Below are 15,284 nucleotides of genomic sequence, written 5' to 3'. Positions count from 1 at the left end.
GTTGAGCCCTTCTTGGGTCATGGTTAAAAGATCTTTGGTTGATGATGAAGTTGGTAGCGCAGAAGGGTGGAGAGAAAGTGAGAGAGTGGTCATGGAGAAGAGGAAGAGAATGTTTGATAAGAGAAGAGCTGTGAAGAACACTGTAGTGTCTGTGGGGGTTTGAGTGAAGATCAGATTTCTTTGAAAGGGTATAGGGAACTCGAAGTTCAACTAACCTATTAAAGTGATCAAGATTTTCAGAAATGCAATTAAACCCAGTGATCACCGAGTGTGGAATTTAAATAGAGTGGCCCAATGTAAACCCAATGATGTGGATGGGAAAGCAAAATGTATTGCACAAGATAAGGTTTCCAGACCTCGTTGGTTGCTAAAAGTTACGCTTTGGTTGCAAGAGTATATTTGTTGAGAAATGCCATGTTTTGCCATGACATGTTTTGCATAGGTTTGGCGCTTATGTTGTTTCTCATTGTGCGCTTCCTTGGGCATGATGAATTCCAATGCTTATGTATATTTCATTTCTTTTGTTTCTTTTCCGAAAGTTTATGTGCTTTTCATGCGTTTGTGTAATATTGGAGGGGAGGTGATGTGGTGTTCTACTTCGATCCTGGAACATTGGGAGCGGTATCCAGGTAGTGATGCCTGGAATGTAGAATGTGGGGTTTGCCTAGGAGCGTTGCCTTGCTAGTCAGTTGGCAATTGAAGGACATTGATGTTGGATGGGGTCAATACTTGTTGACGACTTGAATAAATACTCATCTACATACGATTTGGATGTCTGCCTGCTTTATCCTTGATGCTGGAAGGTATCTTGCAGTCTTCAACCAGCTTTTTCCATGAGAAATATTTTCCCTCGCTTTGGTTAGCAGGTGGGACCTTGAGGAAGAACCTTCCTGCATGATCTGTAGATGATCACCAGCAAGCACAGTTGGCTCTCTGCCAAATTAACACTCGTTGACCAACTTGCCTGGAGTTCTAAAGAGTTGCTATTTTGGAATATAACCTCCATTTGCCCATGTTATGTTGGATAATTTTGGTTGCATTTGCCAACAGAAGATACTGAATGTCCGGACTGTTTCAGCATGCCAAATTTTGAACCTAAAAAAAAGGCTCTTGAGAAGATCATGTTTAAAAAGGTGTTTATTAATTATTTAGAATTTAGCTTTTTAAATATACAGTCAAACTGTATCTTTATTTTACACCTCCAGGTACCGGGAAGCTGTCCAAAAATGGGATGAAGCCCTTCAGTTAACTCCCGAGGATGCAGCGTTGTATGAAATGAAGTCACAGGTAATAGATTTGTACAGCTAATAATCTTTCTACATGTTTTCTTTCAAATACCTTATAGCAAAGTTATATACGTGTAAATGTAAATGTGTTCTTTCTTGCCTATCTCTGTTGTTTGCCAGTCATCCAGAAACTTTGCAAAATACACTTCTTTTCTCCACTTTGGTCGCTTTGCCGGTGGACCATGCGTATATGCAGATACCAAATATTGTTTAGGGTTCCTTAAGTATAGCTACGCTTTTGTCTCTGGTTACTCATATGTAAGTGACAATCTATTTCGATGCCTATTTTGTGCTTTTATCTCATCGCCTATGGCTAACACCGTCAAAGCCCAATAGTAATCACAGCAACTTTTCATAATCTTTTAGAATAATATATAATGTACGCTCATTCATTCTTTTTTAATTTTTCATTATTAAGTCAGTCCATGACAAGACAATGCAATTCAGAATACATTAGAAGAACATATCAAATAGCTGATCATATTTATAAAAAAAAAAATACTTAACGTAGGAATAAAATGGATAAATATTGCAAGGTTTTGCAGTCATAAATAATTTCTATAAAAACGAGGGAAATACATATTCAATCTTCCATGTGCGTAATCATAGGGTTCCATAACTGCATACCCAGCTTGAGTCGATGTGATCCTTTAAGAGCATAAAGACTATATTCAAGATTAAACATTGCGTAAAATCTAGCTCTCCACATCGCAAAGGTGGGAGCTTCCTTCTGCAATCACATAGAGGAAATACACAACCTGGCCACAGCCATGGCTAGAAAGATCAAATAGCGAAATTTATGTGCCGGATCCTACCCTGTTGTACCATCCTCGATCCCTAACAACATTATAGGCGCCGTGATATTTGTGATTAGCCCAGTTATTTTGAGAAGGAATTTCTCAATATGCTCTAACAGGATACTGAGGTGCCCACATGAATTAAAGATATGTACAATATCTGCAACATCTGACCCACAACGAAAACATTTCCCATCATTACCCCCGCCCCATTTAAACATTTTGGCATGAGTGTGGTACAAATTGAAGAATGTCTTGTAATGCTGCGCCTGTAGATTTGCAGACATCAAAATCCTCCATGCGATATCAAAAGATTGTTCCACTCGTAGGCCCTGATACCCCAATCTATTATCCTATTTAAGATTTTGGGCATCTAAATCATCCATTTGTATATTCTTTTTAAAAAATTAGATAAAAAACCAATACGGGCTTTACTTCTAATGGCCTCAGTAAGCGAATTCGGCTCCATCACCCGCTGCTTTTTACCAAGATAGTCCCGGATTTGTACGAATTCAAAATATTCTGTCTTAGGCAGATGATATTTATCAGCTAAAATAGCATACGATGTCAAACGTCCATTAATGTAAAAATCGCCTATTTGTAAAATTTCTTTACTTCTCCATCTATCAACAGTCCTATCCCAAAACACAGCCGGGAGTACAAGCGAAGCAGATGTAGGAGAATAGTACGAAACCCCCTCGATTTGAAAAAATCTCCGTATCGCCTTCCACACTTTAAAAGCAGCAATTAAAACCTTACATCATTTTTTAATAATAACTGAATTGGAGCATCTTAAAAAAGCAGTTCTTAACATCAGCATCCAACAACATCTGATAGATGGATGGAGCTTCGGCAGTATTGCTAACTTCCTCTCCAGTAAGTAAAACCCGCATATTTTGAAGTATACAGGCATACTAATATAATGTAAAATCCGGAACTGCTGAGCCCCCTTTCTTCCGTGACAATGACATAAAACACCTAGCCCTCCGGGGTTTCCCTTGAGCCCATACAAATCTAGCACATATTGATTGAAGCTGTTGCAGCTTGCCTCGGGTAAGTTCTAGTGGGACTGATCTAAATCAATATAAAACCTTAGGTAAAATAGTCATTTTAATAACATTGCACCTTCCTACCAACAACAAGTGCAAGCATTCCCATCGGTCTAGCTGTTGTTTCACTGTTGTTAAATTAGAACCCCTGTTGAGCTCCACCAATTCTTTTAAACAAGTCTTTATTTTAATACCCAGCTATGTAACCCCTTTTATCACTCTAGGGTCATTACTGCAGTCTTGATTTATACACAAAATCTGTGTTTTGGACACTTTAAGTTTATACCCCGACACAGAGCCAAACCTATGTGCCAGTTGCTCTATCTCAGGCATAGCTGTAATAGGATTGGATGTTACAACTGCTATATCGTCTGCATAGGCAAATACACAAAACTGTTCTTGCCTACAGATGACAGACTCGATCCTGGGACTCTGCTCAAGCATGGCTAAAAAGGGATTTATATATTACGCAATCAACAGTGGGGAACATGGACATCCCTGTCTTGTACCTCTAGTAATATGCACAGGTTCAGACTCTAAGCCCATCGTACAGATTTTAGCAGTAGGGGTCTGATATAAAACCTGAATAGCTTGAACAAAACGTGGGCCAAAGCCCAGGCGTCGCAGCACCACCCACAAGAAGTCCCACACAACCGGGTCAAAAGCCTTTTCGGCATCTAGCAATATCAAACCGAGTTTAGTACCTTACGCGTTGGCTGCATCCTCCAGGGTTATTAACCTGTTAATGTGGTTGATGGTGCTTCTATCAGGTGTAAACCCATGTTACCGGATTGACACTAATGGAGAGATGATTCTGGCTAACCGGGACGCCAATATTTTAGCATAGACCTTCCAATCGCAATTTAACAATGATATAGGTCGATAAGAACCAGGCAAATCTGAAGCCTTATCTTTTTTTTAAAAACAACTATACTTGCTTCATCCCATGAACATGGGGCAGCCCCTAAATGTGCTTGTTGAAATGTGAGCAGCATGTCTGTTTTTAATTCCTGGAAAAAAATTGTGTACCTCCAGAGGTATTTTATCGGGCCCCACCGCTTTACCATTGGCTAAAATATTGATGGCTTCCCCAAGCTCCTCCATAGTAATCGGCAAGTGCAAAATATCTGCCTCCTGCTGACTCGATGCTTCTGTGTTAACATTTTGTAACAAGGCCTCACTTGCCTGTATAGTGGAGTGATCTCCAGTGTACAGTCCTTTAAAGAAAGTATGAAAGATGTTCGAAATCTCAGCGGGTGTATCTACCCGGTTACCATAGCCATCCATCATAGCCTTAATTCTTTGCGCCGCCTCCCTTGACAGCAGGCTCTGCGCCAAACAGCGCCCTGTAGCTTCACCATACTTGTAGCTCTCTTCCTTATGGAGGGTGTGATGGCAATTTACTTGCTCCATTGTAGATTAATTTTAGCCTTGCATCGGGCCACCTCCATTTGCAACTGTCTGATATCCACGCTAGCTTGTATTCCTAGCATAAGATTCTCTTCAGCTATTCTAAGTTTTGTATATAATTCCTGCGGAGCCAGCTTCTCTTGCCTCTGTTTATATAGCCCAAAATTAAAAGTCTTCCCCTAAACCCAGCCTTTGAAGCATCCCAGATTTAGCCACATGCGGTAAAGTTGCGGTTTATAGCTAGAAATTGCCTGATCCAGACATTTATACGTGTAACAAATGCTTCATCCAACAGTAATTTCCTATCAAATGAGAAAGATCTTACATTAGGAAGTATATTGATCACCGGAATGTCAACTACCAAGGGGCCTTGATCTGCCGTAATCCGGGGGAATACTTGTATTTTCGCTCCTACCAATAATGCTGGTGAGATAAAGAAGTAATCTAACCTCACTAATTTATGATGCGGGTGGAAATAGAAAGTGAAGCCTGGGTCAGGGCCTTGCAAAGAAGGCGAAGCATCAGCCAACCATTGATCAACCAGTAGATGCTGTAGGGCCTTGAAAACTTTGGGTTTACTACCCTTATAGTTTTTTATACCCAATTGCAGATCCCGGGGTCCTAGATGTGTATTAAAATCCCCACATAGGATCAAAGGGGTCGGCCATGATGCTAATTCCAAATTGGACCCCTCCAGCACTGCTGCTTCATCAAGATTAGAGCCATATACTGAAAAAACCATACATTTAAAACCCCCTATTATACACTCGATAATAGCACAGCGACCCTGTTTGTCCCCCAGAGCTCTTCCCGACCCCTATATACCATGTTTAGCTAATACTGCTGCTCTTCGATTTATTGTAGATTGTTGTGTACATATCAGTACCGAGTAGCCAAGCTCACCTAGTATCTTCCACTTAGACCACGGTATGTGGGTTTCCTGTAAGCAGACCAAGTCCGGTTGGATGACCCATAACTCCGCAGCCACCAGTTGTCTCTTCCCATAATTATTCAATCCACATACATTAAAGGAACAAATACACAGTCCTGAATTAAGCTTCCTATTCCCCATCAAGTGTTGTCGTTTCTATCTTGTCCCTAGCCATACAATATCATTGTGTATACCTATCTTCTACAATTCTCACAATGTCATGGATTGTTTTTATTTGCGAGTACTTGATTCTGTCTCATCCTCTGAGGAATCAGAAGTGTCGGAGAGTGAGAAAAAGTTTTCCCCCCTGAATCAATTTCTTTTACCAGTCTTTGCTTGGTATTACCATCCTTTAACCTTATATTATCAGCATTGAAGGATTCGGCTCCTTGCCCTTCCTTTATGATGGTATTACCTGGTGTATTCTCCCTGAAGTCATGCTGAGCAGTTTGTTTGATCAGGAAATTTCACATGTCAGAAGCAGTGCACTCACCACTCCCTTCAACCACTTTGCCACTTCCAAAGCTCTTTCATTCCCTCCTTCACTTAAGATAGTGATTTTCTCCAACATATCCACAGTTTCACACACTCTATCAGCATCAGCAGTTGCCTGATCTGTAAGGGTACACACAGTTTTGCCAGCTTTATTAATAGTTCCATTAGTATCCTTGACGAGGCAAGCATCTTGGGGGCTAAGTTGTTTTTTTACTTTCCCTGAAAAAAACAGAGATCGAACAGTGCGCTTACCGCTCGTGTCTCCACACGTGCTCTTTCGCCTCTCCCATTTTTTTTTTTGTTTGAATATTTTTATTAATGCGTTTCTGATATTAGATTACATGAATGCGACACATGGGATAAAATACATCTGCAATCAGGCTAGTACATGTACCATTCGTTATACACATTTCTCATGCCTGAGCAAGGGGAAAATTAAATATGACACACGCATCCAATAGTTTACACAAGGATTTCAATAAACAACAACAGTCTATCGCAATGGATGTCAGTACCACATATCCTCTGCATGGTAAAGAGATTAAATTAGGCATCTTTCACCGAAACCATACAGTGCAGGCACTATGCAAGGCTTGTGTTAACCAGCAGGCATGCCTCAAGTAAGGCAGTGCTGGCCTATTTCTGTCAACAGGTACTATTTCGGGCAAAAGATGCGTCAGAGCATGTGTGATTTGGACAGTGGGAGCGTTCCCATGTGTCGAGGCGTGGCTATCACATCATAACGCCCCCACTCATGGTATTGTGCCATCTGTTCATCAACCAAATTATGCACACTCACTTCTGGGAACGCCAGTGTATCAGCGCAGTGTAATCCTCGCTTGTGGACTCTGGGCGAAGCCCAGAGGGAGGTGCGACTGGCGCAACATTCAATATCCCATTCTGAGGATAATAAACCCAAACCAATACTCAATAAATCAGGAACCGAACAAGATGCAAATCAAACAGACTCTTTCGCCTCTCCCATGCTGCCGCTTTTGGCTCCACGAAGTGAGCTGCCACTAGCTGCTCCTCCAGCTCTATTTAGATTGCAAGCCTTCCCTCACCCGGACTTTGGAGGCATTACCGCTGGAGGCGCCGCCAGGTCAGCCCCTCCTTCAATCTCCAGGCGTAGTAGACTTCAGGCATGAAGACCCAGGGGAGGGCCACACTGTTCTGAGAAGCCGCAAGACCGACAAGCGAGACGCCGCTGAGATACACCAAACACACCAGAGAATGCCTATCTTGAAGACGAGGGAGTTATGGGGCACATGCATCAATGGAAATTGAATCGCAAATGGTGCGAATCGCAAAATTGGGCCGTTTGCGAATGCAATTCCAATTTTTGGGATGCATTATCATTTTTGTAATTTTCGCAATTTAAGAAATCGCAAAATTGCGATTGCATTTAAGGAATCTCAAATTGAGATTCCTTAAAAGCAATGCATCAAACTTGAAAAATTTGCGAATTCGCAAATAAGGGAACAAATTACCATGAAGTTGACCTTCATGGTAATTTGCGAAAACTTTGAAAAATGCACTAAAGTGCATTTTTCAAAGTTACATTTTACACACACACATGCCCTTCGGGCATGTGTGTGTGCAAAATGACTTATAGGAAGATTTCAGGGGTGCAACAGGGTGTCCTTTGGACACCCCTGCACCCTTGAAATTGCATTCTCAATTTGCGAATTTCTAATGGTGAATCGCAAATTAAGAATGTCTTCCCATTCATTCCTATGGGCCTCTAGGCCCATAGGAATGGATGGGGAGGTATTCCTTAATTGCGATTCTCAATTAGAGAATCGCAATTAAGGAATTTTAAGAAATCGCTATTTTTTTAGCGATTTCTTAATGCATTGCAGTTTGCAATTCCTTAATTGCGATTCCTTATTTTTCGCAATTAAGGAATCACAAAATGCAATATTGATGCATGTGCCCCTAAGTGCTTTATGCTTTGTGCATTGTTTATCCGGTCATAACGGGGTTATCTGCGGTCCTGTACGGAGAGGGGGATCTGGGAGCTTGAGCCTTTGCGACCGTACGCACGGTCGCCATCTTGCCCTCCACGCTCATTCATTCTTATTGTTTGCTAATTAATAATTTTAAATATTTAAATTTTCATCCTTGTCAGTTCAAATACAGCTTTCTTCTCTCTCTCGCTCTCTCCCGCCCCCATCATTTGCCTGTTCCTAGCCAGTAATAAGGGTCTCCAACCTTTTCTATACTGAGAGCTACTTGTTAAATGAAACACTTTGAGATCTACTAATATTATTAGTGTTGTCAAATTAAAAAATTGTTATATGTATAATAATCCAACCAAGCAAAAGCTGTGTAATTTAATAAGCTGGAATGCACACAGGTGGCTACTCAGAGGTAGCTAGAGAGCTACAGTAGCTCACGAGCAACCGGTTGGAGACCCCATATACACTGAATGCAGTCCCACTTGTGCTGCTGTGTGGGCACTTTTGTATCACTTTAGGTTTGCCTCTAAGGCCACATATGTGCTGCCTAGTTCATACAACAGTTGGTGCAGTTCAATAATGTCCAAGTTGCCATGTTCACTTTGTAAGGTAAGGGAAGAAAGCACCCTTAAGCAGGTAAGGAAGCAGTCTTAAGATGCCACCTTAGTGGTACCAAAAAATATGATTTCAGTGAACAATATTGCATTGTTGTTAGTGTTCAGTTGGTGTTAAGTCTTAAAAGTTAAATGAATGGTGAATCTCTTAGTCATAGGGGAATCAATTCCGGCTTCTGTGTGGCTTAATGATCACAATTAAAGGTTCTGCCAACATTGCGAGAGCTGAGAGCGTGAGAGAGCCTCTCCTAGTATTTTCTGCATCTCGCCCCGCTGATTGCGAGCGGCGGCGTTTTTTAAGCGCATTGTATTTTAAATTGTATATTTAACCCCACTCTTTAAATTGTGCAGGTAACTAACCTCCGCTTCCATTTCCAGAGGGGAGCGGCCGGCTGGGGGCTGTTTGGTATCGTGGGCTCCCAGCTGCAGCGGGCGCCATCTTCGCCTGGGCTCCAATCTGCACCTAGCTTCCCTCACTCCTCCCTCGTCCCGCCCCTATTTTAACGGCCAATATGTGTCAGCGCAGCGGACGAGCGCAGCGGGCGCGACGTAGGCGCGCCGGAGTTGCGCCAGAGTTAAGCCCGTCTGCGCCCGTCCGCGGCAGGCCGGGGCATGGGGCACCTCACTCTGTTCCCTGCCCTACTCTTCCCCGCTCACTTATTATTTCCCTTCATGATTGTGCTCTCCCTTTTCCTGACCCCTCAATCAAACACGCTACCTGCGGCTTGCCTGCCCCTAGGACCACTTTCCCTGAGATCATTCCTTCATCTTCCCTCCATTCACTCCCGGACTCTTCCGGCAAGTCCTCGCTTCCCATCCCTGGACTAGGACCCAACCCCTCTTTCTCTGTGATGTACCTTAACACCCGGTCTCTGGTCGGCCACCAATCTGATATTTTTTATCTCTTAGGATCGGAACAGCCTGATATCCTACTCCTGACCGAGACCTGGCTCACAGATGACTCCACTCCTGATATCCTAGCGGCTATTCCCCCTGGCTATTACATTCTACAAGCCAACCGCCCCTCTGGTAAAGCGGGCGGCGGGGTCGCAGCCATCATTAGGCACCCAATTCGGTGTTCCATGGTGCCTATTATCAGTATTTCCATGGTCGACTGTTTGGCTCTTAGATTGGAGCAACCTGGCTCCTCCCTAGTGTGTGTCCTAGTCTACCGCCCCCCCCAAGCCATGCCAAATTTCTCTGTCCAGTTCGGCGAGCTTATCTCGCAGCTGACCATTAACAACACCAATATTCTGGTCCTGGGCGATTTTAACTATTGGCCATCTGATCCTCACGAAACCTCTGATTCTCTCGCCTTTTCTGAGCTTATGCTGGGTTTCAATTGTACCCAGCATATACACACACCCACGCACATCAAAGGTCATATTCTGGACCAGGTATGGACTTCCTCCCTGGACATCTCCACCCCCCTTGTTCTCCCTTGTCTTTGGTCGGATCATCTACTCATCACCTTCTCCCTGACTAAGCCTGCTCCAGCTAGCGCTGCCCGTGAATCCAACTTTCTGGCACGCAACTGGAACAAGGCTGACATTAACAAATTCACCTCCCTTCTGAGCTCATCTGTCCCCCCCATCCTTGAATCCCTTTCCTCTATTGATTCTCAGTCCGACAATCTTGTTCACTGGTTGGTTGCCGCCACTGACTCGGTGGCACCCTTAAAACCTGTTAAAACGCGGCGAAATCATGACGCCCATAGGTGGTTCACCGAGGAACTTAAGGCATTGAAACTGACCCTCCGCCAGGCCGAAAGGCGCTGGCGTCGAGATTATTCCTCACAGTCTAAGGCGGCCTTTTCCGCCCAGCTGAGAGAATACAAGTCTGCAATAGCCAGGGCTAAATCTTGTTATTTCTCCAATAAGATCTTGAACTCTATTAATAAGTCCAAAGACATCTTTTCGATTGTTGAGGAATTATCGAACCCGGCGAGAGTCACCATTGCCCCTCTTCCTTCCCAGTTATTGTGTGATTCTTTGAATCAATTTTTCGTGGACAAAATCATTAAAATTAAAACCAGCATTGTCCACGCATCTCCTGTTTCCATCCTTCCCATTCCCCCCCCTTCCCATTGCACCAACACCCTCACCCAGCTCCCACTCATTTCCAGAGATAAATTTCGTTCCCTTCTGTTCAAAGTCTCCTCCGGATCCCCCAGCGACTGTTGCCCCCCGTCAGCCTTACGAGAAGCCTTCACTTCGTGCCCGGACCCCCCTCTAGCTCTTTTAAACAGCTCTTCGACTACGGGGGTGGTCCCAGGTTCTTTTAAACGGGCAGAAGTGGTTGCTATCTTGAAAAAACCCACGGCCGACCAGTGCAACATGAGCAACTACCGCCCAATTTCCCTCCTCCCCTTTCTTAGCAAGGTCCTGGAGTCTCACGTCACCCAGACCCTTACTTCTTTTGTGGAGGACTCCTGTGTTTTGGACCCCCAGCAGGCTGGATTTAGACCAGCACATTCCACAGAAGCAGTCATCCTTTCTGTGATGGACGAACTCCGCAGGGGCGCTGACACCAACACCTGTCAGGCCCTGGTCCTTCTGGATCTGTCGGCCGCCTTTGACACGGTCGACCATGACATTTTGGTCGACCGTGTCGGAGAGGCCGGCATCCAGGGCATTGCCCTGGACTGGGTGCGCTCCTTTCTGACCCACCGCCACCAGGCCGTCAGATTGTCTCAGTTTTCTGCCTCTCAAGTCGAGCTGACCTGCGGTGTCCCTCAGGGCTCCTCCCTATCCCCTCTTCTTTTTAATTTGTATTTGGCCCCATTAATCCGTTCCCTCCGCTGTTTTAATGTCTCTGCATTCAATTATGCGGACGACATTCAATTGGTTTTTACTATTGACTCTGGGCCCGAATCTATCTCTACCTTCCAAAATGCCCTTTGTTTCATCAGTGATTGGATGGGTGTAAACCATCTGAAACTTAACCCCGACAAGACCGAGTTGGTGCTTGTCGGGGGACCCTCCAATCCTTGGCATTCTTCCTTTTGGCCGGCCAGCCTGGGCTCTCCGCCTTGTCCGGTCAACTCAGCAAAAAGTCTGGGTGTTGTCATCAGTAACGATCTATCGATGACACCCCAGATTAGCGCTGTAGTCTCCTCTAGCCATTTTCAGCTCAGGAAGATACGTAAGATCTCGCGCCTACTTACCGCCGATGCTCTTATCTTGGCTTTACTCGCGTTAGTCATGTCTAGGCTTGACTACGCGAACGCATTATATGTAGGCATTCCTGCTTATCAACTTAGGAGACTACAGCTGATTCAAAATCAGGCTGCCCGTCTGATTTATCATCAGCCGAGAGACCAACATGTCCAACCACTTCTTAAGGACCTTCACTGGCTCCCGGTCTCAGCCCGCTGCAAATTTAAGCTGGGCTGTATCATCTTTAAATCTCTTTCTGGTCAGGGCCCCGCTTTCATTTCTTCCCTGCTACATCATTACGTTCCCTCCCGCACCCTCCGGTCCTCCCACATGGCTCTTCTATCCATCCCCAGATTCAAGCGGAAGAAACACGGTGGTCTTAGGTTCTCCTTCCTAGCCCCGTCCTTTTGGAATTCCTTACCTCTCCCGCTGAGGTCAGCCTCTCTTTATTCTAGCTTCAGATCCTCCCTTAAAACTCATCTTTTCACTGAGGCCTATTATTAACTTCTGCTCTTCTGTTATGTTAGTTTTGTCTCTCTTTGCTCTCTCCGAACAGCGCCAAGAAACCTAATGGTGTTAGCGCGCTCAACAAGTTAATTTAACATAACATAACATAACATAACAGAACACTTCTAACATGAGCTGCTGCACAGAAATAACGCCTCTTGCTTGAGAAGGGCAGCAACGACTTTTGATGCAGAAGACAAAATCAAAGGGGTATGCCTTTTCTGTCGGCCCATTTCAGCTTAGTCTTCCATATCAGTAAGAAGGAAATAAATATGTATTTTAGACTTATAAAAATGTGTTTGATGCTGCATTTACAAATAATTTGATGTCCCAATTTCTTAGTGGGACGGTCTTATGGACTTTTATTTATTAGTGTCTCCATTTGTTTTTAAAGAATTGGTATTAAATCCCCCTTTAAGAGTTCCTGTAATGTGTCTCTGTTAATAGCTTCCCTCTACAGTCTCAGCAGTTGAGGAGAGTGCTTGTTCTCAAAATTCTGATCAAATCTAATTGTTAGACAGTCCATCTTGGTTGTCCTTCTATGGCCATTTCGGCAATTGAACATGGTACCTTCTACACATTTGATGTGTCTTGGAGGGGGTTATAATTCCTTTGCAGCAATAAAATATGGTTCTTCATGAACCAATTTGTGTCAAAGTTTGGGCTACATTTAGAACCATAGTTACCCTATCTGATTATCTAAGTTCCCATATTTGTATTGTGCACAGTTCAGTAACGTGAAACCTTTAGAGCGTCATTTTTCGGCTAAATGTTATATGGCAGCTGTGGAGAAGTGTGGCTCACTGGTTAGAGGAGGCAGACCTGGACGCTGAGATCAGACCTGGGACCAGGGTTCAATTCCCGACGCGGCAGGGTCTTGAGCCCAAAATGTCCACGGACTCGGTAATTCTCGCTTCGGTGCCTACTCGAATCACAGGTTCACACTCTGCAACTCTGGGCAATAGCTTGCTTAATCTCCACTACGGCCCCCCGCGGCGGGATGCCTGGCTTTCACCTTGGGGATACCCAGTAGGGGCTATCTCACAGGGAAAAACCAGGACAGGTTCCCAATGCAAAGCGCTTTGAGACCTGACGGTGATATTGCGCTATATAAAAACCTATCTATCCATCCACCCACTCAATATTGTTAGTTGCTAGCTTAGGAGTGCACTCTAAGTTATGTTTCCCTTCATCTTAAGCACATGAAATGATTACAAAATATTTCCAATAATGCTCTGATCTATCTCAGTTTCATTTTATAATCCATTGATTTATTAATATTCACATTTATTCCATTTTGCTTTCTTTCATTCTTCAAATTCACTTCCCATTGAGTGTTTTCTTTCAAATTTATCGTACTTTATTTGGGACTAAATAGAGTTTTTTGTATGGTTGAATCCTGTCACTGTTATATTTTTGAAGTACCAACTAAATTACACCTTTGTCCTTATTGAATAACTAGCAGCCCGTCCCGACGTTGTCCGGGAGCAATCAGGCTTCCCCGACCCCCGCCTGCCCCGACATTGTCCAGCATTTTGGGCCCCCGCCCGCCCTGTCCCCTGCCTGCCCCAAACCCCGCCTGCCCTGACATTGTCCCCCAGAGCCTTACCTTGTGAAATGCTGAAAAGTACACAATTATGGCAGTATAAAACAGAGGACACTGTGTGTAAATGTTGCATTTAATTCCTTTTAGTGACTCACTGTTAGTGTTTTCTATGATGCTGATCACTTTTGGTTAAGTCATTCTGTGCCCACTGATCGATGATAAATTGCAGTCTTACTTCCTTGTTTATGCAATGTTCCGGTGTTTGATGTTCGAAATCCGGTGACCCTATCAACGCAGCCCAGCTTGGGTGACAGACTTACCACTATGCAAAGGCCTCTACCACGGTCAGTCAACAGAATGTGCGTAAGTCTCCGTCCCCCGCCTGTCCCGACCCCCGCCTGCCCCGACAATGTCCGTGTTGAGGTGCTCTGAGTCCCCTGCCTGCCCTGACATAGTCCCCCGGAGCCTTACCTCAGCCGCCGCTCCTCAGTTCACGGCTCCGCCGCTCACCTCTGTTCTTCGCCGGTCCTCAGTTCACCGCTCCGCCGCTCACCTCTCTTCCCGCCGGTCCGCTGCTCCTCACCGGCCGCTCGTCACCGCTCCTCCCCCGCGCCATGTCCGCCCGGTCCGCTGCTCCTCACCGGCCGCTCGTCACCGCTCCTCCCCCGTGCCATGTCCACCGCTCCTCCTGGCGTGAGCACGCAGGTCGCGGCCGGCGCTACTTCTCAGGGACTACTTTTTTTTATGTAATTTTTTTTAAATATAACGTATTTTTTTTACTTTATATAGCCTATGTCCATCTGCACACCCTGAGGATTACAAAGATGTATTGGGTGTGTGGATTGGCGCTGTGGTTCCCGAGTTTACCCGCCTCAAAGCCTCAAAGTTCTTCCTTTATAATAGTAGTATAGATGTGTTGAATAGAAAGTACTTTAGGACCTAGGTAGGTAATTTGGTCTGCCTTCTTCGGCAGTTGATATTAAGTTTTAGGTGATTGCAATTGTCAACATATGACCAACTCTTCCTTGAGATGTGGCAGCTGAGGAATTAGCCTTTGGTGCGCTAAGTATTGCAGAGATCAGGTCGGGTGCAATGTGTCTTTCCCTATGTGCAGCACTAAACGTGAAATATGTTTTGCTGAACAAATCACATTACATACTGAGGTTGTGATAGATTTTTTGGTGACCACATTACGCTTCTGTGGGCTCTTATGATTTATGATCAATACCTTTGCCCATTTGTCTTAAAAGTTTACATGCTTGTGATGTTGTGCATGAATGCAGAGTTTAATATGGTATTTTAGGTATAACATGTGTAGGCCACTTTGTGAAATGTAATTCTCATTGAAACGCAAGGGCTGGACACGTTTGCACTAGAATGACTTGAGTCACTAGCAGGTAGGGTCCACCTCCTAGGTCTGTGGGATGGATGGTCCCACCTTTAACTACACTCTCACCTAAGTAGTAAGTCACAGTTTCCCAACAGGATATCGTAGGCATGTTGAACTCATATGGTGGGCACAAAACGGAG

The 15,284-nt window shown here is 44.4% G+C and overlaps 1 protein-coding gene across 2 annotated transcripts in view; it reads left to right on the top strand.

Moving 5' to 3' along the window:
• TTC33 (tetratricopeptide repeat domain 33) overlaps positions 1-15,284 on the top strand; it is a 730,113-nt gene that overhangs the window by 398,958 nt on the left and 315,871 nt on the right. For both annotated transcript variants that reach the window (XM_078675002.1, XM_078675000.1), the window contains exon 3: positions 1,206-1,287. In XM_078675002.1, the coding sequence (XP_078531128.1) occupies positions 1,206-1,287 (82 nt within the window). The remainder of the gene's footprint in view (positions 1-1,205; positions 1,288-15,284) is intronic.

This window comes from Lissotriton helveticus, chromosome 2_1 (assembly GCF_964261635.1).
Source record: "Lissotriton helveticus chromosome 2_1, aLisHel1.1, whole genome shotgun sequence".
NCBI classification, from domain to species: Eukaryota; Metazoa; Chordata; class Amphibia; order Caudata; family Salamandridae; genus Lissotriton; species Lissotriton helveticus.
The sequence above is the reverse complement of the archived record's forward strand: the minus strand, read 5'-3'. Positions and strand labels throughout refer to the sequence as shown.